The 27,872-nt window shown below is 39.6% G+C and overlaps 2 protein-coding genes across 4 annotated transcripts; one reads left to right on the top strand and one right to left on the bottom strand.

Moving 5' to 3' along the window:
- Window positions 1–1,579: 1,579 nt before the first annotated feature.
- Window positions 1,580–14,039, top strand: LOC130409081 (sex comb on midleg-like protein 2). Of its 2 annotated transcripts, none has more exons than XM_056732708.1 (15): window positions 1,580–1,655; window positions 4,034–4,112; window positions 4,269–4,337; window positions 5,296–5,372; window positions 5,497–5,731; window positions 5,860–5,948; window positions 6,047–6,290; window positions 7,797–8,092; window positions 8,172–8,292; window positions 8,380–8,583; window positions 8,777–8,938; window positions 9,921–10,049; window positions 10,401–10,610; window positions 10,958–11,118; window positions 11,636–14,039. In XM_056732708.1, exons 2-15 carry the CDS (start codon window positions 4,082–4,084, stop codon window positions 11,759–11,761), a joined length of 2,154 nt encoding a protein of 717 aa, XP_056588686.1. In that variant the 5' UTR covers window positions 1,580–1,655; window positions 4,034–4,081; the 3' UTR covers window positions 11,762–14,039. The 2 variants fall into 2 exon arrangements, with proteins under 2 accessions (XP_056588686.1, XP_056588687.1); XM_056732709.1 differs by having other exon boundaries at window positions 4,274–4,337.
- zmp:0000001174 (retinoic acid-induced protein 2) lies at window positions 13,932–27,759 on the bottom strand. 2 transcript variants are annotated; one of them, XM_056732710.1, is made up of 2 exons: window positions 27,526–27,759; window positions 13,932–17,818 (listed from the first exon to the last, which is right to left on the bottom strand). In XM_056732710.1, exon 2 carries the CDS (start codon window positions 17,732–17,734, stop codon window positions 16,046–16,048), a length of 1,689 nt encoding a protein of 562 aa, XP_056588688.1. In that variant the 5' UTR covers window positions 17,735–17,818; window positions 27,526–27,759; the 3' UTR covers window positions 13,932–16,045. The 2 variants fall into 2 exon arrangements, with proteins under 2 accessions (XP_056588688.1, XP_056588689.1); XM_056732711.1 differs by lacking the exon at window positions 27,526–27,759 and adding an exon at window positions 21,550–21,713.
- Between the last annotated feature and the right edge of the window lie 113 nt (window positions 27,760–27,872).

A 27,872-nucleotide genomic window follows, 5' to 3' on the forward strand; every position in this document is an offset into this window, starting at 1 on the left:
ATTCTCTGCCGTCATTGTAGCCAATGAATATGATTCAAGTGCACTGTGGAAACGCCCTTTTGCTGTATGCGCCAATTGGAACATTAGTAGGCGTGGCTTCCAGTCGCTCGAGAGAGCAGGAAAACTGTAATTAAAACCACAAGCATTTTTTTAGATAATATATTATAATATATCAAAAATAACACTGAAATCCTTCATACCAAAGTAATAACTATTTTAAAATATGATTCTCACAATTCAGTTGTGAGAATAAGAACAATTTAAAAAAATGATTTGTAATGCAAACGTGAATTTTAAAAAAGTTAAATAATTTGCACAAAATTACATTTCACAGTGGTGGATGTTTAGTATGAAACATATCAGTGGTTAAAAGGGACATTTCATCTGATCATGTATCTGCGCCATCAACAGGCAACGAAACGCAGACACACTCACGCCATCTAGAGGACATTTAAAGAAAAGCGATTCATTTTCAAGGGCACAGAAACAGACAGAGAGAGAGAGAGAGAGAGAGAGAGAGAGAGACTATAAGTTTAAGCTTCTTTCATTTGAACCCTTTGAATATGATCATATTTTAAACACAATCTGCCTGATTAAAAAGCATCGAAAAGAAGATAAAAATAAATGTCAGGAGCATTCCCTTTAAATACATTTTTAAGACATCTAAAATACACAATCCAAGACATATTAGTCTATTCTAAAGGTCTTTGCAAATACATTTCGAGATTTTCGTATGCGTTTTCTCGTATTTGGATCTCGTTTGTACGGTGTCTCAGAATTGTTAAATGTTATTGACAAAACGTGAGGTCGTATTTATTTTGAACGTGCGAAATTGTCGGACGCAAATGTCGGACTCAATGTGCACTGGGCTTAAATTTGTATCTTTTTATTTTATTGGCATTATATTATTTTCCCAGATGAAGTTCTGAGATGTGGTCGCGTCTTTTCATGTCAGAGATGTACACCCACACCAGAACTATAAAAAATCATTTCCAGACAGACTTATAGTCACCCACCTACATGTTATGAACTGCTGAACTGACCAGCCACAGTCTGCATGAGTGCATCGCTTAAAGAGATAGTTTAAGCAGGAATTATTATTCTGTCATGTACGATCAAAACCTTTCTTTCTGCGTCACTTTTTTCTGTGAAACACAACTCAAGATCTGAATGAGTCAGATTATAAGAAACGGACAGTTTTAAGATTCATATCATTCTGTATTTTGCTTTTGTGAATTTAATAAAACTGTCAAGTGCAGAAGGCAAATATCTATAGCTCAATGCAGAAAAATAATAGAAAAAAATCATATGCTATACTTTACTTTGAAACTTTAAATCTAATAATTTTCACAGGTTTGTGTGAGGGTCATTGTCATTACTTTGTATTAAAAATTAGAAATGCATGAAAAATCCTCACAAAATAATCAAAAAATCCTTGTGTCAGGATTTGAGAATGTCACAAATAAAAAAACGTGAAAAGGCTAAACCTGTAAGGTAAAATTATGATGTAAAAGCGTTTGTTTTTCTGTGTATCCGTAAAACTCAACACGTAACGCAACTCTGCGTCTGCGCATGCGCAGTTCTGCCCCAAAACATGGCGACAGAGATCTTCGAAAAGTGCTGAATTCTCGCCACATTTCGACAAAATCGCGAAGGTTGGTGGACATTTCTTGACTTCTTTCCTATTTTTTCATATGTTATGTGATAAATTGTTGTATCAGGTAAGAATTATCAGTCTTTATAAAGGGTGTATTGAAGGATTTAGGCGTCTGTTTTGCCTGCTTTTCTATTCTGGCAGCGATTCATTCTGGAATCATGTTATTATTTCCAAAGTATTCCTGGATGGCCACGGGGTTAAAAGGTGAAGTGTAAATGTTTTGTGTTTTGTTGGCTTTGATCATGATGTTGATGATGTGTATGATCAGCGGAGTGTGTCTGTCGTCATCGGTGGTGACGTCTTCCCTTTTCAGATGTCAATCACACGCGAGGGTACATGTATCAAACACTACATTGAAAAAACATGAACTTTCGACATGGTTCCATTGTAAATATGTAAATCTATGCGGTGTAAAATAGTGTATAGCAAAGTACCTGGGTATTACCATGATCGTACTGTGTTGTAACTACTGCCACGTGACTTTCTTTTTGCATACGAGCATTTCCAAGAAAGTTTTCATTAATTTGGTTTCTTTATTTGTCGTTTAATGTAAGTCTGATCTTAAGCAATGTTTTCACATATAGGAAGTTTCTCAATGTCGTGCAAAAGTTTACATCTCAGATGACCATAGTAATATCTGGCTCATTGTGTATAGTAATTTCACTGTTGAGTCACATCATTACTGAAGTTTGTATTGAAGCTTGAACAGATGTCATTTATGATGTAAATCTTCCCTGGGAATATTTTTTCTTTCTTTGACATCTATGGAAATCACCTGGCTGTCATGAATATTCTTTTGTAAATGTTGAATAAAACCCTGTGAGAGACACAGAATAGAGAGAGAGGTATTACTGTTTTTAACGGCGGTGGTGACGTGTCCCGTATGATGCAAACAGAATGAAATTAAACAATAATGTAACCGTACAGAAAGACTGAGCATGTTTTAATGTTGTGAATGATGTATAGAGAAACGGATAAACCCTGCCCACCTTAAGCCACATTACTTGATTAACCTCATCCACCTCCAAATACACATTTACATTAAGATTTGTTTATGTAGCTGAGGCCTTGATGGAATGAATAACTTTTCTATCCGGGAGGACACTGAAGATTCTCTCACAGGAAAATGTGGATGACTTTAGGGAATTGTGGGAATTATTATCATATTATTATGAAGTCTGTTTAACATAAAATCTATTTTATATCATAAGCTTAGATGTTACTGATCTTAATTTCAAGACCTTTAGTTTTAATCTGATTATTTAAACAAACAATTTACCTCATGTGGATATGATGCGTCTATTACATTAGTAATTCAATCCACATGACGCCAGACAAATATGGAAAGAAAAATGAGTCTGTTATTTGAATGATTTCGGGTTATTAAGAGTTCAGTTCACTCGTGTCTCTCTTGACCTCTTTCTCTCTCACACACGCACGTGGCTTTTGTTCTCGAGTCAGATTTTGTGTATTCTGCGGTTTCATATTCCCAGACGGCAAATTTTCAGTGTTACAGAGATGAGGAGATGCTTCTTACATCTACTTCTACAGCCGGCTGTGATGAATCTGGACCAAACTTGTTCATAACATTTGGTTATAGGTTTGGTGTTTGTTCCAGCATCCATTTTTTACATAACATGCCCATCATCATTCTGCATTTTATAGAAATACGTCTCACGTAGTTGTCGATTTGGACAAAAGAAGCATTTGTTGTAAAGTCATGATAAAATACAAAGATCTTGTATTTATTTATATGCGAGTGAACAATGTCATCTATCTTATATGTTTTGTTGATAAAAGTGTTTAATATGCGTTCCGTGTTTGTTTATTATGAGGGAATTTATCATTTTACCATCCTATTGCATTTTCTCACAAGAAACCCAACATGTTAAGCACTTGTTGAGGTCAGAAAAGGAAAAATGTCAATCTAAAGCTAGAGATAACAATACGTTCCACAGATGCTGAATTTCATTGACTCATATCTTCTCTTGTGAAATGTGTAGGTTGACCCGTCACAGGTTCATTCATCTGTGGAAAAGTTTCCTCACTTGCTTACTTTGTTTATCCAAAAAGGTTTTCAGTTTCTCAGAACGTCTCTTTTACCATCCATTACAGCTCATTTGAGTTTGTGAATTTTACTTCGACACCTGTGAGGAAGATCTGATGATCTCTATATTTGGGAAAGTTTGTATTGTTGTATTGGTGACAAGTATTTGAAAGATGTCAGTCAGAAAATGTTAGACTGAGAAGTTCTTGTAGGGAATAAAATGTTTTGTTGGACACTCAGCGGTCCAGATTCATGAGACGAGACGTTTGGAAGATTCAGTCTGGAGTGATTTACTGACCTGTCTGTCTGTCTGTCTGTCTTTTTGTCAGGTTTGGATTGAGATCTCTTGTGTATCTCACTAGTTCTTGCAGTAGCTGATGGTCAGTATGGGCCGAACGGCACTGAAAGGTAAAACACAATAACACCCTTATTCTCATTAATAAGGTTACATTTTATATATATATATATATATATATATATATATATATATATAATATATATCATATATATTTAATAAGTAAATGACATTTTCTTATGTTTACCTGATGCCTTTCTTCTCTGAAGATCAGAAAGACGGTAAGAAAGATAAGACAGGCAGGAGTATGTCTCTAACGGGTCCTGGACCAGTCAAAGGTACTAATAACCCACTCTCACACACACACACACACACACACACACTGATCCGCAATAAGTTTTGATGACATGCTTTTCCATACCATACCAAAAACAGATCTTTTTAGAGGAAATACAGCCGTAGAAAAAGACAAGAGACCTTTTCAAAATCAGTTTTTCCAGATATTAAAATGTGCTATTTCTAGGTGTTTGGGTAACATGATCGTTTTTTCTTCACTGTGCAAACTACTAATAATATTTCTCATGAATTTTAAATCAATTATTGTTCTTATTTGCCTTTATTTGCAGAAAATGTAAACTGGAGAAACGTGCTGTCAGTCTTTCACATTGCTATTGGTTGATTTTGTTTAAATTAAACAGACACTGGACTAGAATGACCACAAAATATCTAGAAATGAAGATTTAAGTCCCCATGAACCAGAAGTTGCGATTGTTTTTACTTCAGTAATCTGAATCATTTCCGAGTGAAACGGAATTTCGAATGAGATACAAATAGTCGGCGTGGCGTGTTTTCAATGAAGTTTGTTTGGATGTATAAAAACAGCCTTTGCAGAGCCTTTGAGTGAGAGAGAGAGAGATAGAGAGAGAGAGTCGCGACAATGGAATTTCAAAATTTTCGTGTGTCACGTGATTCATGGAGCCTTCAAATAGTGTCAGGAAGTTATGTTTTCTCTCTGAATGCTTTATTTCTTTTATTTTTTTATTCACCGGAAAACTATTGAGAGCCTCCATGAACTGCCATTGCTGTGAAAAAAATGTTCTATTGGAGTTGAAACAACTCTCTCTCTCTTAATGGCTCCGAGCTCCGATTTTTTCTGCGGCTGTATTATTATTATTATCGTTAAATGCTTTAGTCTGTAGATGTATCATAAGAAGTGCATGACAGGGACCCAATGAAGCGTTGTTATATTATTATTATGTTATGATATTCAGCACGCGTGTGTATATGTTTGTGTAGCGGTTGACTCATTCTCATGGGAGGAGTATTTAAAGGAGACGTCTGCTACTCCCGCCCCTCCCAGCTGCTTCAAACAGGTGAGCTCTCACCGTCTCTCTCTCAAAACAAATACAAAATCGTTTTTTTCTCAGCACTTATGTTTCGAGAGGTTTGTCTCAAATGTGTGTGTGTGTATAAAAGTGTCTGTTCGTTTATTTCCAGTCTCGCATTCCTCCATCTAATGATTTCAAGGCTGGAATGAAGCTTGAAGCTCGGGACCCTCGTAACTCCACCTCCACCTGTATCGCCACGGTGATGGGCATGATGGGCGTGAGGCTCCGCCTGCGGCTGGACGGCAGCGACAACACCAATGACTTCTGGCGATTGGTCGACTCTGCCGACATCCAGCCAATCGGAACCTGCGAGAAGAACGGAGACATGCTGCAGCCGCCACTGGGTACGGGTGACATCACTTCCTGTATTTTTGCTGAAACTTTTCCGTAAATGGAAATGAATTGAACAAAGGTCTAAATATGAAAGAATGTATTATCATTAATGAAAAATCACGTTCGGTCATTCTCTCAGGCTTCAGGATGAACGCCTCGTCGTGGCCCATGTTCCTCCTCAGGACTCTGAATGGAGCTGAAATGGCTCCCGCAACAGCATTTAAAAAGGTTAAAAACCCTTACGAATTCATCTACACTCACACACACACAAAACATCATACAAACACATTCAGAGGTTATCTTGACATCTGTTGTATGTTCGTCAGGAGCCCCTGCGTGCCCCTCAGAACGGCTTCAAGCCCGGCATGAAGTTAGAAGCTGTGGACAAGAAGAATCCGTACCTGATCTGTCCGGCCACCATCGGTGAGGTGAAGGGCGATGAGGTCTTTGTGATGTTCGATGGCTGGAGGGGGGCGTTTGACTACTGGTGTCGGTACGACTCGAGAGACATCTTTCCTGTGGGCTGGTGCGGTGTGACCAAACACAGCCTGCAGCCACCCGGAAACAGCAGTGAGTGACCGATTCATTGCTTTTAAAACACTGACGCATTAGACGCATTTTAATTTAAAATGTTGTCTACAATAGATGGTGTGTGACGCTTTTAGTTTATGTGATCACTAATCTGTAGTTAATAACGTTTTTCTTTCATGAATATTAAAGGAGATCTTTAGTTTTGCTTTCACACATCACACGACCGCCCAATGATGTGTCAGTCATGTGACCACAGAATGGGGTGTTAATAGTTTCAATATTTGTATTTAATCCCATATTTATTTTTCATTACGTGATGCTGTGAATAAGCACACAATACTGCAGTTTGTGGAAAATCGTGCTCATTACATACTTTTCCGACAAAATGCGCTTGGCATTTCAACTGTGGCTTTCTTGAATCTAAATCTTGTTTGAATGAACGCTAAACCAATGATGAACTGAAACTATGCAAGAACCGCCTCAATGTGTCACACAGAAACGTAAAAGGAAATGCAGAAATAAATAAATATGGAAAACATAAATCTAAATGTGAATAATTAAATTCGAAAAAAAATGCTAATGAGGAAAAAATTATAAACACATAAAAAAATAAAATAAACATAATATTTTATTTATAAGGTTAATATTATATAAATAAATTCGGGACTGCATTTAATTTAAAACCCTTTGTAATTGTAATTAAGTTATTTATTCCTTTATTTACTTTATACATTACATTCATTTATTAATTTATTTTTTAATTATAGCAGGTTTGCTCATCTATAGTGATGCATTGGTTTAGGACATAATTCGTTTTAAAGCACTAATACTCATAATTTACTTTCTTTCATGTCTTTCTAGACTCATTTTCGAACCTGATTATGTGATGAACGGTGTAGTTGTGGTATTGTACTTCATTGTGTGATCAGCAGGGGGCGTCAGAGCTCTCCGGCAGCATTGACTCTGGTGTCTGTTTGATGCTTAAAGCCTCTCTGAGATGAAAGACTGTTTCTACCACATCAAACCTTCTGCAACCACATCAGCAGACAATGTGATCATGAAGGTGTCCTAGATATTTACACAAAGATGCCACATTCGACCGCTCTGGACACATCCATGTGTCTGTCATCTTGAAACCTGTCATAGCTCAAGTAATAATGTCCGGTTGCTTTGTTGGATTAAACCAAAACAGAATGATGATTTCTACGATTGTGATTAATTTGAAAGAAAGATCAGCATAGCTCACACAGACACACAGACAGTGTCTCGACTGTCAATCATTTTCCATTGTCATGGCGACCACACCTCTTTGCTTTGATTGAATCCTGACTAATCATGAATGAAAGTGTTTTTGTGTCAGGATGACGTGTCTGTACTTTTGTTTCTGTCAATGTTCATTTTATTGCGAATTTAAGAAGCATTTTTCCAAATTGTAGGAAGCTGTATCTCACATTTCAGTGTTTATAACTCTGTGTTCTTTCTGTCATCACAGTTTATAATGTCGTTTTTATTTGTATATTAATTCCCAACTTCTTGTACTCCCAGTCACCATCCCGAAGCCTCTTCCTGCACCATCCTCTTCCTTCTCAAACTCTAAACCGGCGCGGCGCGCCATGCATTCTCCGTACCGTCTGTCCATGCCTCTCCCTCAGCTCCCCGTGCGGAAGGGCATCAGGGGACGCCGGCCCAAGAGCGAGACCATCGCGCTTCTGAAAGCCCTCGCGGCGTCCACCGCCTCCCAGGACACCGATGCATCCGTTAGCGTCACACCCCAAACCACGCCCGTCACCCAGCTCGCCCCACGCCTGTACAAGAAGAGAGGACCCAAACCAGGCAGCAAGGTACAGCTCGAGGAGTTCTGTGTGATTCAGACGATCACGTCGTGTAGAGACTGATGTCATGTGTTTGTGTGTTTATCAGAGGAAGGCCAGAATGTTTCCCAGCTCGATGTGTCTAGCAGCGACGTCAGACTCCAGAGCCCCCACGTCTCAGATGTCCACCGATGGACCGGTGGGTTCCCCCTCATCTGTGGTTTCTACCGGTAATGTCCACTCATCACAGGTCGTCTCGCATTTTCTGTTTGTGAGCGATACAGCTAACATGTATTCTTTGTGTCTGTGCGTGTCAGTGTGTGTGTATGTGAACAAACACGGGAACTGTGGCCCACATTTGGACCGAAAGCAGGTTCAGAGACTCCCGGATCACTTCGGGCCGGAGGCGGTGAATCTGGTTCTCCAGCAGACGGTCCAGGCCTGTCTGGACTGCGCGTACCAGCCCAAAGTGCTTCTGGGATGCCTGCAGAGTCAAGGAGGAGGAGGAGAGGTGGTCAGAGGTGCGCACCAGTGTTTCGGTGTAAATCACATGATATCAAATATGTCTCGAGTAGATTAACCTGCCGCGGTAAATAAATCATGTGAAATCCTGACACTAGATTATCTTCATAGTAAGACGGACGCCTCTTCTGATTCAGATAACACAAACACAACACAATGCACGTCATGTATGTTATTGTTGTTTGTCTTCAGTGCGCACAGATGGAGGAACGCGGCTGGTGAAACTTCCATCAGCGTCCAGCGCCGCATTCGTCTTACGTTTACTGGAGCTGGTGTGTCGACACCTGCAGTGTGATAATCTGTTCAGCAGTCAACCCTTCAGTCCACACAACACCTACGAGCGTGCTAAATCAGGTACACACACACACACACACACACAATCTTAGGATCTGATTCCCAAATGACACTAATGGAGTATGACAATATATTATACCTCTACAATTAATTGTTAAAAGATTTCGATTTCGATTCTGCAGAAGCAGAGAAAGCAATACGTCACAAACTGAGTGCATGCTTATATCTTTCATTACGGTAAAACACATGAGAGAGTATGTGGTGCTCATCAATGGATTTAGGCTAATAGAGAAGCTGTGCTACTACAGCTTTTCATCAAGATGTCCAGCATTTCTTTTTTTTCTGATTATACTGTTTTGATTTGTTTATCAGTTGTGTCTTTCTTTAAAGACCTCTATTGGCAAATTGATCAAATTCTTTTCTTACTGCAGGTGTCTCCTTATGAATTTGTTTTACTGTAGAAGTATTTCATAAACAAGTTACTTCAATGCATTAATACTTTTTAAGAAGTGAAACTTTTGCATTTAAATAAAACCGCATTAAAAAGAAAATCTTAAGGTATTTGTTGTAAAAACATTTCTCACTTTAGTAACAGTAGGTAAACCATGAAATTCCAATCAGTATTTGAAATAAAAGAATCGTGATCCTCAATTTATCCAGAATCGTGCAGCTCTACATCTCGATACAAAAAAAGTATAGTTTGTGAAGTTAAGCTATGATCGTTTTGACCGAACTGCGTGTAATGTTGATTTTTTTTAATGCCGTGATTTTGCTCCTTTAAGATATTTAGCTTTCCTAATCCATTTCTTCATATTCTTTTACAAGTGAGTATTATGAGTAACAGTTTCATATTTTCAAATAATATTGCGAGGCCGGTATTGTGTATTGTCATGAGTTAAAAAAGCAAGAAATATAGTCTTACACGTATTTCTGTTCACCACCTATTATTGTAACCGAGCTTCCTGGAGTGTATTCTGGGATTGCAGTAGTCGCTGATATACTGACGCATCACTCAATGGACATTCATTTTATGTGTTTGAAGTTAAAGAGGAGCTGCTGTCAGACGCCGCCTGTCTGAACAGAGGAGTGAAGCGGATCTCCAGAGATTCTCCTCCGTACAGCGCTCCTCTGTCTCCAAAGCTCCTGCACACAGACACACATCCATCAGAAGGTACACAAACACTTCCTGTTGCTCAGTCAGGGGCGTCCTGATAGCAGCGAAAAGGTCATGGTTTTGATTTCCAGAGAACACACATACTGATAAAATGTACAGCTTAAAATACACAAGTCACTCGAGATCAAAAGTGTCTGCCAAATACATCACAAGTAAACGTTTATTTTAGCCTTCCGTCATTAAAGCATCACCTTATGAAAATAGTTGTTTGTATTATAAACATGCTTTTAATGTGTTTGGTCAGATTTAACACACATCATATCAGTAAATGATAGATAAAGAATTTGTTTTGTATTAATAAATTAAACCCAGATGAGAATTTAAATCGCAGCGTGTGTGTGTGTGTAGCTGGGACTCTTCCCCCAGAGGAAAATGGATTAGTGAAGGAACAGAGCTTCATGGACTCCGCCTCCAATTCCATGACGCCCCGCCTCCAGACCTTGAGAAGCACCTCGGAATATCAGTCGTCACCCACCAGCCCGTATTACCATGGCAACGGTCCACCCCTGCGACGACAGGCCTCCAACCCCCCAACACAGACACACAGACGAGTAGAGGGCGAGTGTGTCTTTATATTCACATGATGTGAAGCTGGACTTCTGTTTTTTAATAATCTTATGTTTTGGTTTATGTTTATTGACAAAAAGATGTTTTTATATTTTTGAATGCTGCAACAGCAATTATATTCACAAAACTTTTGTGGCCCCCCCAGAATATATCGTTTTATTAATATGCAAAAACATAATTTTAATCAACACCTCAATGTGGGTAAGAAAATGTTTTTTTTTCAAAGAATTCATCCATATCAGATTCAGACAATGACCAAACACTTACACACACATATCTTTAACAGGACTGAGAAAACGACATTATAATAATGTAAATCTCTCTCTCTCTCTCTACAGCAGCCAGCTCTACCACAGGTCCTGATGCTGGAGGTGATCGTGATGCTTCGAGGGCTCCGGGCAGAGCTCCGTCCTCCTGGTCTATAGAGGAAGTGATGCAGTTTGTGCGAGACGCAGACCCCACAGCTCTGGCCCCGCATGCTGAACTCTTCCGCAAACACGTCAGTGATTTACTCTCGCTTTATTTCTGTCTGTAAATCAACTCTAGTTCTCATACGGCAGGAGGGGGGACATGTATCATCCGTGTTTAGACAAACTCCCTGCTAGACACACACCAGTTTTAAAGTCCCAGTGAAATAACAAATGACAATTCTTATTTTCTGGGATATCATTGATCTGTTTATTGTAAAAAGTTAATGTCAGTCATTTTCTTTGTTTAAATTCGCTTGGCCTCATACTCTTAAACTAAAATCTGAAAATGCCCATCCGTCCTGCTGTGATCTTAACTCCTCCCCTTTAACTGTAAATCTGCTGACAGATCCATTTCAAAATGCAACGGCTGTTTTTATACATCCAATCAAATCACAGAGAAAGACGTAAGCCATGCCCCCTTTTGCCCATTTCATTCGGAAAATACGCAAGTAAAAAGGATCACAACTTTATGGGGACTTTGAAATGAATCTTCCCTTGTTAGGTAGCACACGTGATGACTGTATGTGTATGTGTGTCTGTGTGCAGGAGATCGATGGGAAAGCCCTGATGTTACTGCGCAGCGACATGGTGATGAAGTACATGGGTCTGAAACTCGGACCTGCGCTCAAACTCTGCCATCACATCGAGAGACTCAAGCAAGGCAAACAGTGAACACACACACATTGCCAGAGCAGAGGGGCTGATGGGAAATCACTGTGTAACACTACACTGCTGGATGAAGGACACGTGAATCCCTCTCTCTCCTCAGAGGAACATTCATATATAAACGTCTGTGAAGATCCGAGTATATGCGATATAGGAATCGACCGCCAGACAGAGTCGCTTGTGGACGCGCTACAGGCCGATTATGGCATTGAAAGTCTGTGTAGGAAGTTCAATTGTGTCTACCTCCCTGTGATGTCATCATCCCGCGCCACAGGAACTCTGATATCAAACCCACTGAAAATGTTCTGCCTTTTGGTTTGTTTTAAAATCACCATCGAGTCACGTTTAAGCATTTCGTATCTCAGTCTGAAATCGTAAGGAGTTATTTCTCCCCCTCATGTCCCAGATAGCACAATCCATCTGGCTTACATCTATTTGACATCTGCATTTACATCTGCAAGATATCTGCAATATGTAGCTTGCTCATCTGCAATATGTCTCGGAGACGTCTGAAATCTGTAAAGTCTGTAATATGGAAAGTCTGTAATATGTCTGCTAAAGATCTGGAGATCTACTGCGTTAAAACATCTGCTAAACATCTTAGAAAGAGCAGCTTTACATCCAGTCTAAATCACAAACATCTCACAGACATCTTCTAGATGTCTATATGACGTCTGACCGCAGACATCTCCGAGACGTATTGCAGGTGAGCAAACTATGTATTGTAGATGTCTTGCAGACATCAAAAAGACGTAAACCAGATGTATGTTTGACTTCATCTGCATTTTGATTATACTTGTGAAGCACATGAACGCAAAAATGTTTTGTGTTTGAAATGACATGAGGGTGAAACGTGATGACTGAACTTTATTCACCCTGTTTAATAATATGTGAAAGGACTTCTGGTGGAAAGTTTCAGATTGTAAGTGCGGTTTTCTCTTTATGTTTTAAAAACTTTACAAATATTGTAAAATATATAAACAGGGTTTATCCAAGCAGATTAGCAAAGAACATCACTTGTGTAATGCAGATGGCTGCTGTGAAAACCCTCAGACTGTCTTCTAGAAATCTTTCTGTTATAGATCGAATATATGTTTATAATGCCAGCTAGCACAGGTACGTCTGTAAAACGTCTGCTGGAGATCTAGAAAACATCTGCTGTGTAAAAACATCTGCTAAACATCTTAGAAAGAACAGTTTTACATCCATTCTAAAACACAAACATCCTACAGACATCTTCTAGTTCTCTATATGACATATGACAGCAGAAGTCTCCGAGACGTATTGCAGATGTAAATGCAGACATCAAATAGACTTCTGCCAGGTTGAGTGTGCTATCAGGGTTGTTTATTTCTCCGTCTTTAAGTGTCACGAGGATCTCTGCTCCAGAACATTCGGCTGAGTTTTTCAGATAACGTTGTTTGAGTTGGCTTCCCTTACGTTTCAGAAACTCGACTTCTGTTCGAGTGGAATGTTCCAGCGTGTTACCCGTCAGACGTCCTCTCCAGATTAAACAGTATTTTAAACCCTGTACGACAACATGTGATGCAGAAATGAACGCGTTCAACATCACAAGAAAAAGAGTGATCATGGATTTTAAAATGTCAATTTTAAAAAGCACAGCTGAGACGTGTCATTGAAATGTCTCTTCAATGGGCAAACATGACGTAATACGACTGCCGTTGGAAACGTTAAGTTTCTTGCCGTCTCTTCAAGTCTCTGTCATTTTCTTGGGTAAGAGGAGACCTCAGTGGTGTTTTATGGGTTTCACCATAAACCTCAGCAACAGAATGTACATTTTTGTAGAGAAGAAATATTTTAAACTACACGCGTTATATAGGGTGGGGCATGTGAAGATGCTTTTTGTCGGTGGGTGGGGTGGGCGGCTTTACGTGGGTCTTGTTGTTAAATACTGCCTTCCCATGCTTTTTACTGGGAGGACTCGTTCGTTTTAAAGAACTACATTTGAATTCTGCTTTACTTCACACTTCTCAGGTTTCATCTTTTGTAACGTAGCATTTCAAATTAGCAGTGATTGTGAGGTCTGTACTTTCAGTTTCCCTGTTTTATTTTTGGTAAAGAACATGCATTGTTGTAATATTGTGCCATATAGTTCCTCTCATGTATGAATACCAATGCTAGACAAAAACACAGGTCAAGAAGACATCACACTTGGTACCGATGATATTTTTAATCATGACGTTTTTAAAGATAATGCATTCTTCACGTACACATTTTCCACATTTTAAAGGATACAAGTAATAAATAAATAATTTAAACACGACACGTCTCGTTGCATCTTTTGTCCATTGATTGTTTACAAAAGTTACTCGTGGTAGAAAACGTTCTATATTTCAAATGTAGTATTTATAAAAGAGGATTCGTTTGGAAACTCGTGCGAAGGTTTGGGAAGATGGTTTGACACGAAAACACATGCTGTTAAGGCTTTACAGTTTATACACACAAACAATTCAGCACTGATGAAGTGTTTGTTCAAATGAACATTAAATCAAAATGAATATGTTTTGGGAATTATTGTGCTTAATATCAAAAATGTCCTTGATGAATATTCTGTTATACTTACACATCACACACAGGGGTAAAACATGTTGGGAATGATGTTTCATGTTAAATGTAACAATGTAATGTTTGACAATATTGCGATTTAAATTGAGAAGAATAATTCATGTGCATAGAAGCACATTGCATACAGATATAAATAACTTGGCAAATGAGACACAAAGACGAATGACGTCTTTGCAAAACCAACAAACTTGTACGGACTCAAAATATAATTTAACATGGACACATGTGACCAGACTCCTGTTTAGTCATGGAATACATTTCCAATAAAATAAAATACGACTTACTGACAGTCTCCACGTTCATATTCAAATATAATAAAAACACAAAGCCTAATGGCCCTAAAAGTATGCTTCAATTTATTTCTTATTTTTCGGGTAGTTTGTGATTTTAGGCCTGTCAGCTAAAGGAAGGACTTAATAACCTGACTGGGACAGGTCAGAAGGGTGATAAAAGGGTGAATATATTTGATTTGATACACCCACACACTGTCAATCAAACCAGCCGTCAACTGAAAACATCACAAACGCCCGAAAGAAACGAAAACAGTGATGTTAAAGGGGACGAAAAGACTTAATGCACCATTTATCACAAAATTTGTGGCGTCTGTTCATACTAAAAGTTCAAGTTGAGCTGTCTGAACACATCGATTACAAATTACTTTAAAAAAGATTACATGAGATGTAAATTTCATGATAAAATTTTCCTGACTAAAGACTTTCATTTTTTCTTCTTCAAACGCACAGACTGCTGGCAATCATTATAAAAGATATTGCAAATCTATACGGTATTAAACTGTAAAACACTAAAAACGTTTCTTCAGTATCTGCACAGACCTTAAGTATGTGATAATAATGACTTTCCCACGAGCGCATCGCCCTTAACAAAGCACTAAAAAGTCACGTTATAGAGATGCGGTTTTGGACAAATCCCAGATGGTTATTTTGTTTTCATTTGGACGGGCCGGACGGATGAAGCGTTTACCCCCTGAAGAGAGATTGATGAAAACGTTGCTTTGTTGCTATTAACAACCACTTCCTCCAATCATACAACTTAATGAAAATGAGCTCCGTGCTTTGCCAAGTCATTATGGGGCTGTCATGTTCACGGTTAACCCCTCCTCTCTTCAGAGGACGCTCCGCTTCACCAGCCTCCTCATGAATACACTGATTAGAGAAGGAAAAGGTCACATGGCCTTCCGCAGTTTATTTAGACAAACAGAGTGATGATCCCGATGAAACAAAGCAGGAAATTAAGCAAAAAGAGGAATTTCAGTACTCAACATTGTGTGTCTTTTGAGGACGTCACCACTGATGTCTCACTGACAGCTGGCCAAAACACCGCTCATCCCTATTAATGAGAATGTAGATTTAACTACAATGAATAATTTATGAGGACGTGTGACCACAATCAAAATGCTTGGGAAGGGAAATTATTCTGCTATAAATGCTAAACAAACAAATCAGTAGTAGTGCAGTTGGGTTGGTTCAGCATTTCTCATTTTGTTGACTTCATCTGATTGCTTTAAAATGAACAGATCAAATAGCAACCAACAGCCAAAAAGTAGCCTGCATCAGTCTGAATCATACAGACAGCTTGGAGAAAAAGCTTCAAGCTCTATTTCTGCCAGTAACACAGCCAACTCTGACCACGTCTCTTTTTTTCATTTGCTCTATTTCGGCCGTCCTCTGCATGTGCGCGTAGGGGTTACTTTCTGGGAAGAAACGCAGCCAGGCGCTGCTTTTTTATGGGCAGTATATGGATCTCCTGCGAGCTCACTTTCTTCACTTTAATGCCTCTATTTTTAGGAATCTTTTTGAGCGAGTCACTGGACTCTCCTCGCTGGTCAACCTGGACCCTCTGGAGTGCCGCGAATCCCCCCTGACCTGCGTCACGCTTGATGGAGAAGTTCTTTGTAGAAACGCCTGACAATCCCTTCAGCTTGCTGCAGAAAATCGCAGGCATGGCATCTTTGACAGACACGATTACTTTGGCAGTCTGCGACGTGCTGACAATCTCGATGTTGCCGCTTCCCGCAAGGGCGTGTGGGTCGTGCACCGCCCCAGCTACCGTGCTACTGTGACCACTGTCTACCACCCACTTGTGCTGTCGACTGAACTCCAAAGACGCCAGACCACTTAGTAGCTTAGTATCTAGCTTTGGGGTACAATCCACGGGTCGCAGAACCCCAAGAGCCAAAGTCCCGCTGCTGACATCACCCCTGTGGAACACTCTATCCCGATCAGGGGGCCAAGGACCATACGGGATATGAGACTTGATTCGTGTCTTCCTTACACTGGGTACAGATAAATCAAGGACATTGTCCTGCTGACACGACTGGACCACTTGCGGACTGTCAACACGAATGGAACGTTTTGGTGCCCTGATGGATAAGTCTAGCACCTCTCCCTCTGTCACTACAGGGCAGGTTGGTTGGATTGGTGCCATTTCCTTGATGGGGAACATCCACTGAGGAGAGATGTCACTAGATGAAGTCTGTGTGCTTTTATTCACATTACAAGATGATTTAGGGCGGTCTATATCGACCTTGGAATCCTTGCACACGGAGACCGGAACTGGGATTGGCAACGGGATAGGAAGAGGCACTGGAAGCGGGATTACGACGGGATAGGGAACAAGTAACGTGGCTGGAGGCACCAAGGGGGCTAATGGGGAGCTGTAGGGGTGTGAGAAAGGGGATTGGGGGAGGAAAGCTGTGGTGATGTCTACTTGTGGGGAAGATGTAGGGTGACAGGTAGGGGATGAGTTGCCTTGACCAGGGAAAAGGTCTTGTATAATGGCAGCAAAGTTAGGGTTCTGAAGGAGAGTCAGTAGACTAGTGTCCAACACTTGACTTGCATCTTTTTGGTCCAGGACTGGGGACGGACCTAGAGCTAGGGAAGGGTTCAGAATGTTGCTATGAAGGGGAAGCGAAAGGCCAGGACAGGTGGCGGTTTGTTGAAGCAATTGAGGATTCAAATGTTGGAGGATTTGTTGTTCTAGGACTAGGGGCAGGGAAACTGGACCTTGGCTTGTCATCAGGTAGGAAGCTGCACCTGGTTGTCCTACTTGGGGGCCGGTTGAACCTGCGAGAATTGGCAGCACTACTGGACTTTCCCCAAAACAGATTGGCTGGAGTACGGTCGTCGCTACTTTCAGGGCAACACCATTTGGAGAGTCGGCAGCAGGAGTCACTACCGGGCTGGTTTGAACTGTGAGCAGAGGTGACAGGGAGCTTTTCGTGATGGCTGGAGAAGTTATGTTCCTTGTATCGGTCGGGATTATCGGAGTGGCCTCACTTTCAAGTTTCCCGACGCCATCAGACCCCCTGTTGCAGACCTCTTCCTGAGGGTTTGCCATGTCTACAGCTACAGAATCTTTATACGGCTCTTCCATCGTGTCTGGTGTGTGTAAATCTCTTTCAGATGCTGTAAAATGAGATTTCCATAGTTTTCTTCAGTTCAGCCGGGACATCAAACCCTACGACGTCAAAAAGAAGAGGATTAGCAGATGCAACTGTTAGCAGTTTCAAATTTATTACATCCTAACGCGTTCTCTACAACCTTATACCCAAAGCTAACAAGGCACAGAGGAGGCATCGTTTCCTTTCCTGCAAAAAGTTCAGGCATCTGTTTTTTTTCCACCGAGAGCTGTAAGCTTTCACAATGATGTCATGACACGAGAGTGGAATCACAGACACAAATACAGAACTATGGGAGACACCAAAAAGCATTTACGCAGACTGGGAGACCTTCACAGAGGCTTCGTTTGGATGGGAGGAAGGCAAGTGAGCGCCGGGGAGGATTTGATGAAATTACGATGCAGAGTGTTTGGGCTTATTTGTTTATGAGCCAGCTTTTGTGGAGTTTATTACACAAAATGCGGCCAAGACTGTGAAGTGAACCTCCCTCTGGCAAACAAACAGTGTAGAGAGAAAAGCCAGGAAGATGGAGGGACAGAGAGTGCAAAAAAGCGAGATTCAGATAAAAATATAATAAAGAATGGCATGACAGAACGAAAAAGAAGAGCATGGTACAAATCCTGAAAACAATCCTTGAAAGAGCCAAGTTTCTGGTCTGCGTTAACATTGAAAGATCAGTTCTTTCTGCCGCCCCGTTCACAAGAACCAAAAACACTGCAGCGATTCATCAACACCAGACTTTATTTATGTTTTCAAGAGTATGACGACAGCAATGCTTCTTCTGTCAGTAATATTTATCGTGCTATGGAAGGCTGAAGGCGGGTTAAGCACGCAGAGAAATGTCTTATCTGCATTTTTTCAGGCAAGCTGAGAAACAAAGGAAAGCTGCCTTCTGATTTAAGACTAATTGTGAATTTCAGGGGCACTTCTAAAGCACTGAATGTCCAAGGCTAGTCTGACAGAAGAACCGTGGAAATATGTCAGATAAGGCAGGAGACGACCTTAAACACACAGAGAGAGTAAAACACTGACCTGAAATCAACTCTTCAGAACATTAAATTAAAAACCTTATCGTACCGCGGCCCTTAGATCAAATGTTCTTCATTAGATAAAAAACACTTCTTAATACAGTTTATAAGCTGCTTTATTTGAACAAAAATTGACAGAGTTAATATCAAATACTTTGGTGAGTTTTATACTTTTTAATACTTTGAAGTATTACAAGTATCTCTTTCAACATTACAGGAGAGTAAATCAGATTCACTGTCAATCAACAGCGTCTATGAATTTATCTTCAGTATATTTATGACCGCACAGGTCGGGTAACATCACGTGTGTGAGACGCGTTTGTTTTCCTCCAATCAGTCTCTGCACAAACGTGTCTTTAATTTAACATTAGTCTCAGTCTCCACAGTGAAGACGCCAAATGACGCAATGAATGACTCAAACTGAAGCGTTTGTTTGAGCGCTTGGACAAACACATGCTTCAAAAATGCTACCCTATTAGAATCTGGTGGAAACGGCCAAAAACCTCCATATAAATCCTGAAAGGGAATAAAAGTCGATAAATTACAGCCGACTATTGGAAAGCCAACAAGGTCAGTCGCCAAACTGCGCATGATTTGTTTTGGAGATATTGCACTCCAGATGAGCTAGCGGTCGGGCGACTGTTTCCTAAATTGTGAGAAACATTAAGCAAAAAGTATAAAAAAAGAAAATGACTTTACATTTAGAAATGTACATTTTAAATTACTGCACAAAACACTGCTGGTCAAATTCACATTGATTGTGAATTTCATCATTCAGACCTTTCAACCCACTACTACCCAACCCACGAGTTACATGTCACACATTATAAGTTGATTATGGTTTTATCAGTCTTCATCTCTGTTCTTTTGGTAGATAAACCACACAAATCCACCCGATACTGCCACTTAAAGTCCCAGTGAAATAAAAAATAACAATTCCAATTTTTTATGCAACATTGTATTGTTAATTGTTAATAGCTTAGTAGGTCATTCTCTTTTAAAATTTGTGTGCCTTTTACTTCAGTTAAAATCTGAAAATAAACCTCCGTCCTGTAATGACTATCCATCTCAAATGAGTGAATTTGACGACTTGGGCGGGGCATCTGTTAACTCCTCCCCTTCAACTGTCAGTCTGCTCCCAGTTCCATTTCAAAATGCAGCGGCTGTTTTTATACATCCAATCAAATTGAAGGGGAAAACAAGCCACAGCCACACTTTTTCTCATTCGAAATTTCGTTTCACTCGTAAATGCGTCAGAATACGTAAGTAAACATGATCGCAACTTCCAGTTCACGAGACTTTGTTTCTACAACTGGAAAATAGAACAGATGGAACAATTCAGCATCAATCTTCGATTCCATCCACAGGCGTTGTTGTCATGGCAACCGCAGGGTTAATAAATCCTCCTCACAGAGTGTGCTGAAGCTGCCATTTTGTGCCCCCCATCATCAAAGAAAAGAGACGACGATCACACATGAATCTAACATCACCCTGATAAAAACTAAACAGATGAAATGAATCTCATGATCTGTGAAATAGATCTGAGGTAACAGACACAATTAGTCTGTGACTTTGCCACACTTCACCTACACAATCACAACAAAGTTTAATACTCAGATTGACACTACAGTAAATGTGAGTAATCCCAGTGTTGAGTGTAACTAGTTACTAAGTAATTACTAAGTAGGATTTGTGCAGTTACTAAGAAATTAGTAACTGCAATTTAATTACTTTTCCCTTGAAAAAGTAAAGTAAGGGATTACTGTTATTTTTCCTGTTATTTAATTAGTTACTTCTGATGCAATTGAACTTAATACTATTTAATATCTAGAATAGTGTAATTGACATCAAAATTCAAAGTCTAACTTAAAAATGCATGCTTTAATGTATCCTTCTCACATTTGTAATACTTCGGACAGTTAATAAGAATACTTTTATATTGTTTATTTGAATGATGTAAAAGAGACATTTCATGTCTAACATTCATTCACTTAAGTCATCAAGGTTGATGTAGGATATACGTAGAAAGTCATTAGTTTAAAGTAATGAAATACTTTTTGGAGAGAATAATTTGTACAGTAATCTGATTACACTGTTGAATATGTAATACGTAACAAGTAATAAATTACTTTTTCAGAGTAACTTACCCAACACTTAATGTAATAATTTACTAAACATGTCAGCACTTCTGAATCCAAATACTTTTTTAGAAGGCAAAACAAACAACAAAACATACTAATATACACTCATAGCGATCAAAAATGCTACAGAAAAAAAAAAAACGAACCTAACCAAAATCCCAGCTAACAAGAAACAGATTTATTTTTATCGTGAGCTTATAAAGCTTAGATTAATTAGGAATAAATATTGCTTAAGTGTCTTCTCTCGGACCCAGAAACCCTATTCTTTATGTCACAACAAAGAGGATAGTTTGTTTACCTTTGCCAATGACCATCAGTGTATATTTTAAAGAATTGATCAATTAACATTTAATTCCATAGTACATAATGTATAAAAGCCACCCAAAGTGCTTTACACTACCAGAAGACCCTTATGTACACACAACACATCGGTTTTAATTCATATGCCCAGCTTAACAGAGAACATTCACAGAACATTTCCTAACGTTCTCAAAAAGTTCTCTCAAAGTTATCGAAAAAACTATGTGTGCGTAAAAAAAGATTCACCATTTTATGTCATTGTCGATAATAATTGTTGTTATTCTACGAAAGGAAATGTTAGCAAAACATGAAAACAATCACCTGAGGGACGCTGCTCCAGAAAGTGAACTTAAAAGTCTTTCTTTACCGAAGACATTGTGATTATATCAAAAGGCCAACTGGCTTTGTTGAAGCTCCAGTCGAGCATCCATGTGTGAAGCGGCCAATCAGACACTCTGAATGGATTTATGGGGTTGCTGTGCAGAAGTAATCCAACTCACAGAGAATTGTGTCTGGATACCTCAGACATCTCAGACTAACAAAACAGAGAGAGAGAGAGAGAGAGAGAGAGAGAAAGAGAGAGAGAGAGAGAGAGAGAGAGGAGAGAGAGAGAGAGAGAGAGAGAGAGAGAGAGAGAGAGAGAGAGAGAGAGAGAGAGAGAGAGAGAGAGATTCTTATGCCATGACAGTCATTGCGGTAAGCGTAAAGCGATAAACATGAAAGAGAAGAACTGGTGGTCTGGCAGATTCTGATTTGGTGACAAACAGTATTGAGACGATCAGCAAAACCACATGGAAACTACACACACACACGGGTTAATAGTTACATTGTGTTTACAGAAGGATCTGACCTCAGGTCAGTGACAGTGAGTGTATTACAGAAGCAGCTCAACTTAACTGCAGCACAAAACTGTTTTTATAAATCAAGCTTCTTTCTGACTTATAATATTACTGACTACTCGTATCAGAAGGTCTCATTCATACCTCCAACATTTCTCCTAGATATCAGTGAGATTAAATGAAGAGCAAATGGAAACCTTTTCTTAAAGGGTTCGTATGTCTTGAATACATGTTTTTCAGTGTCTTTTGTGTGTTTTAAGTTGCCCATGCATGTATTAAACATGTAAAATTGCTAAAATGAAAGTGTGCGAACAAAAGATGCATTCTATCTAAAAGCAAATGCTCACCCAGACCTGCCTGAAACACCTTGTGTAACCACACCCCCACACATCTACATCAGTTTGTAACATGACTTGACTGAGACGTAAACTTGTAAACTCATTGTATTATCACCACCAAAGCCATGTCGCGGAGACGCTGTGTGTTTTGCTGCGAAAAGAAAGACTCTTTGTTTGCCAAAACAACTTCACTGGCGCGTCAGATTCGCAGCCTGTAAGTATATTTTTTATATTTTTGTACCTTAAATCATGTATACACATTACATTACATCTAAAACAAATGATAATATTCATTTTAGCCGTGTCATATGACCACTTTAAGTGACAAACTGAACTCAGATTTGTCAAGCCTGCAATCAAAAGTCAAAATTATTAAAGATCTCAATATCAACTCAAACATTTCTCATGAAATTTACTCAAAATCCTGATTATTTTACCTCTACAATCTACATTAATTTACAGCTCCAGACTCTTTATGTGTTTCATCAATTACACTCTCACTTCTGTCAATTTTAGGAGAAACATCTGAGACTAGTTGATACTCATAAATAAGAACAACCTCTGAGGGGATGGCTGAATACTGGTTTAAAAACCTCTGGACGGTTTCAAATCAGATCAGGAATTAATTCATGTGTAGCTCTTTTATTACATCATCTCTGTCTGGCTGATAACCGGGTCCACAGCACCTGCTGGTTCAGCCCTCTCCAGGGTCACTGCCGGGCCTGTCACACAGCTGCACGAGTGGATCTTATCAGTTCATGAATAGTGTGTTTGTGTGGAGCTCAGACTGAAGGGTGGAGTGTGTACAAAGACACAGTCAACAGAAGGGCCACAAAGCACATCTTTCCACAGCTACTGGAGCAAACAGACGTACAGAGAGAGAGTTCCACAGATCTGAAGTCATTTCTGTTGACACTGTCAAACCACCACACACACACGAAGATGTTTCAAGGTTTCTATCAATACCCTATGCTGCTTCCCTATTGGGCGACATGAAACTTCACAATGTGCTAAACGCTGGGATGTAACAGCGATTGCCTGGAGGTTGCTATGCAGTCACTACAGTATACTGGGGGTTGCTATGCAGTTGCTTTGGTGCTCTTAGCTTCTATTTGTTGACTGGGTATATTGAGTGGTTGCAATGCAGTCACTAGGGTATAGTGGGTGGTTGCCAGGATGTTGTTATGCAGTTGCTATGGTGCTCTAAGCTTCTATTTATTGACTGGGTATACTGAGTGGTTGCTTTGCAGTTACTAGGGTATAGTGGGTGGTTCAGAAAAGGTTACTATGGTGATTTGAGTTGTTGTGCAGTCACTAGGGTATACTGGGTGGTTGCCAGGAGGTTGCTATGTGGTTACGAGTGCAAAGGCGGTTGCTGGGGGTGTTCAGTTGGTTTCTTGAACATTGCCGTGTGGTTGCAAGGTAATCTGTGATTATAGTTGAGAAATACATTAAGCACATTAGCATCAGCAGTTATATAACACAACACAGCGCAAAACCAAACCTACAAACCAAAACAACAATTGATCTGACAAAACAGGAAATATATTCCACTAATGCTTCTGAAAGTATATTAAATATAAATTAGCCCAAACTTAAACATAAAGGTCTCGAGCAGATCTCGGGCTGTGGTGGTGGTGGCAGATGCTATAAATAGGATGCATTGGAGGGCTGATATTTTAATTAAATATGAGGTAATGTGATCTACGTAAAGCATACAGCAGATAGCTAGCCCCTCTACATCTCTTATCATTAACAGTGAGATGACTCTCTCTCTTATGAACGTACGGCCACTTAAAACCCGCTGTTATGACAACAGGGTCAGAGGTCAAAAGCACAATCCATACAGGAAACAATAAGAGGCTCTACAAGCATTTACACTTCAGAAAGCATAAAGTGGCCATGACAGAAAACATGTGCTGACTTACAGTATTCACCAGAGGAATAAATAAAGACATCTGTTATTCTGATACTAATGATATTATTAGATATATTAAAATATATGCCCCCGTCGAGGAGAGATATGTGTTCAGTTATTGTTCTGGGTGTCTCTATAAGAAAAATCGTTGTTTTGTTCACGTTTTTTAATGGACAATTCATCCAAAACTGACAATTCTTTGATCATTTATTCATTCTCATGTGAGAAGTGTTTCTTCAGTAGAACACAAAAGAAGATATTTTGAAGAATGTTGATACCAAACAACACTGAACCCCATTGACTTGCATGCACACAAAACCACTAAAACATTTCTCTAAATATCTCCTTTTATGCTCCCCTGAATAAAGAGTTACATACAGGTTTTGGGGAACGTCACATCAATTTGCCTTATCTGTTGAGTGGCAGATAAATTGGGCCAAAATACACAAAATGTTCCCTGCAAAACAAATCATATTCTTATACTTAGATTTAACATCCTTAAAACAAGTATATGTTTCGCTTAAGAAGCAAAATAATACAAGATTTCCAAATGAATCATACAAACGGTTTTAGCTTAAAACAAAAAGACACTGTTTGAGAATAGAGAAAGTAAATGTATCTTGTTTTTTGTTTTTTTTCATTGAATTACATAATACCTCACAGGCAAACAGCTTGTTATTGTTTTAAGCAAAAACATCACAACATTTCTGATATATAAGCATAAACGCTCATTTGACTTCTCAAATGACAAAAATTGGCAACTATCCACCTGTCTGATTATTCTCAATGGTCTACATATAACATCCTAATAAAACATTATCTCTTGTATGTATGAATGTGTGTGTGCGAAGAAAAGCACAAGAAATGATCTGTGATCAGTGTCATGATGCTGAATTCACACACACACAGTAATTGATTGACTGATGCTGATGCTGGACTTTCACTGACACATATCGACATAGACACAGAGACATCCGGGGAAGGACATTAAAAGGTCCTGACTGTTTACAGACTTAACTGTTTTATGTTTGCATCTCTTTACATTTACAACTGGAAATAAACACATATAGTTTTCCTCTGAAAACAACAACACTCTTTCAGTGTGAACTCTCAGGGCAGTTTAAAAACACAGTGTAAATGACACATGGAGGGACAGTGAGTCTGTCTGTGTTGATACAGCACATTCCTGAGAGGATCCGACTCTGGTTTAAGACATAAATAAGATTAAGCAACTACTCACTCTGGAGTTACACGGATTGTCTCTTTGAACCCTCACATGTTCCCATTTCCAGAACTGTACAATCTAAATTAACGCAATAATTGTTAATAATATATGTCTCGATACCCGAGGTAGTTCGGATAAGCGGTAGAAAATGGAATGGAATGGAATATGTCTCGATGATCTGAAGCCCCATCCACACCAACGATGATGACGATAACCATAAAGTTTTCAAAATGGTACGCTAAATGTTTAATTCAGCACAAAACCTACGGCACAACTATAACAATACAGAGGAAAGATATCGTTGGTCTGATGCAGTGGTTCTCGACAGGGGGGCCGTGGCCCACAAGGGGACCCCAGCTGACTTCCAGGGGGGCCTCAGGATGAATAATAATTAAAAATTAGACAAAATGAGCATTGAAATACATATTTAACCAACTAAAAAACAAGATATTTCTTATAATGTGTCAATTTTAAATACACACTCATCAGAAAACCAAAGCCAACCCAAAAATACATTAAAATTATTACACTATTCACTATTCTGCTTAACATGAAGCATTATTTCTTTCAGGCCGAACAAACAGTCTGGTTCAAATCTCGATGATGAAAGTGTGTCTGAATGTTGTCTTTATGATGTAATGGTTCTCTACAGTGATTGGTCCATGTGACTGAAGTGGGTGTTGACAGGTGTTAATATGTGAATATCTCTGTACGTGGTGGTGATGTGTTCCTACCCAAATTAATGAACTCACATGGGCTGCTTGTCCTTTTGTGTTTGTGCGTGCAAAGGTCAAGAAAACCCGACCTGCTTTCATCGCACCCAGAGCACTAAAGCGTGCAAACGTGACCTAATGCTTTTAAAAGTGCACGTGTGAGTCCGTGAGGTGGCATTGATTATTCTAATCGACTGGATGGTGTCTGGGGTTACACAGTTACCACGGAGACCGTATAGGATCATCATGATGTCACAACTTCATTAAGAACGCTGGCGTGTCATTTTTCATCTCCACATCCACTAGCACGAGTCTATAACATTACAAATGTGTTACTGAAATGAGAGACAACACTCTCAACTATATCAATATAATACATCTATTCTGATTCCTGCCTAGGTGATTTCAATCCTTATAACTCCTTCAATGTTCATCTCTTTCTGTTTGCACAGACATAACAGATCAGAATATCTTGAAAAGCGAGCAGACCTTGACCATCACCACAATTTCATTATGCCAATATCCAAGGGACCTCTTGTGTTACCCGTCAGCTATTTGGAAACATTTTCGACCCCACAATTCCCTGGACGAACAAATTAAACACCCTTTGACAACCCTCATCATTTATTCACCCTCACGTCCTTTCAAACCATACATCTCTCTAACAGAGAACAACACTTCAAATTCAGAAGCCTTATATCCCGCCTCCATTCACTTTTATTCGGTTATAAGCAATTGTGACATTTTGCCCATGACGTTTTACACAAAAGCAAGTCATATAGAGTTGATGAGTAACCAGTGACTAATCTAAAGTAAGCCGTAAATAACAGACATGTATTTTTGGTGAGCCTGTCCCTTTAAATCCAGTGTAACAACACACATCATTCAAGCTAAGAGAAGCCTAATAACATGTAACATTTGTGCCATAATTATGTAAGTATATAAATACACGTTGCCTATGTTCTTCAGTTAATCCCTGAATCCCTTTAAATCCACGAGACATCTTAACACCTGTGCACGAGCCCGACGGGTGACTGTCGGGTGTAGAGCCTCATATACCGACGACACCCTATTATTATGCATTTACAATGTATTCTACACTCAAACCGTCATAAAACACAGAACCTTAAAAAATCGACGCGACGTTAATAAATCAATGTGTCAAACGCTGAACAACACGCGCGTAACTGCGCGTTAAAAACAAAAAGATGAAATGATGTTAAACATGCACGAGATGACAACAGCGGCGACGAGGAGACGTTACCGTGAAACACCGTCGCTCCGCGGTCGCGCGTTACTTCGGGATTTTCCTCGACCCTCGAACTGACGGTTCTCCTGCTAACGGGTTTGAGCTCGTGACAGCGTGTGGTTCTCTGTATTTGTCGGATTCCGGTGGCGGATTCGGGCCTGAATCGCGCACACCACCGTAAAACGCGACGGATGAGTCGGTGTGACGTTTCTCTATCGCCGTAGAGTCGCTCTCCGTCTCTCTCTCTCTCTCTCTCTCTCTCTCTCCGTCTCTCTCTCTCCCCCTCTCCGCCTATCATCCCAGTGTAAGGTCTCGCGCTTCATAATGCATTATATTAAACCAATAGTAAATATGTATATGTA

This window comes from Triplophysa dalaica, chromosome 20, assembly GCF_015846415.1.
Source record: "Triplophysa dalaica isolate WHDGS20190420 chromosome 20, ASM1584641v1, whole genome shotgun sequence".
In the NCBI taxonomy this organism is placed as follows: Eukaryota; Metazoa; Chordata; class Actinopteri; order Cypriniformes; family Nemacheilidae; genus Triplophysa; species Triplophysa dalaica.

What these genes read in the sequence shown, in the direction of transcription:
- LOC130409081 (XM_056732708.1), top strand. Translation starts at nt 4,082, where the DNA reads ATGGTCAGTATGGGCCGAACGGCACTGAAAG. An exon ending in GCAGCCACCCGGAAACAGCA is followed by an intron (nt 6,291 to 7,796) that starts GTGAGTGACCGA and finishes TTGTACTCCCAG; the next exon opens with TCACCATCCCGAAGCCTCTT. An exon ending in CTCATCTGTGGTTTCTACCG is followed by an intron (nt 8,293 to 8,379) that starts GTAATGTCCACT and finishes TGTGCGTGTCAG; the next exon opens with TGTGTGTGTATGTGAACAAA.
- zmp:0000001174 (XM_056732710.1), bottom strand. Translation starts at nt 17,734, where the DNA reads ATGGAAGAGCCGTATAAAGATTCTGTAGCTGTAGACATGGCAAACCCT.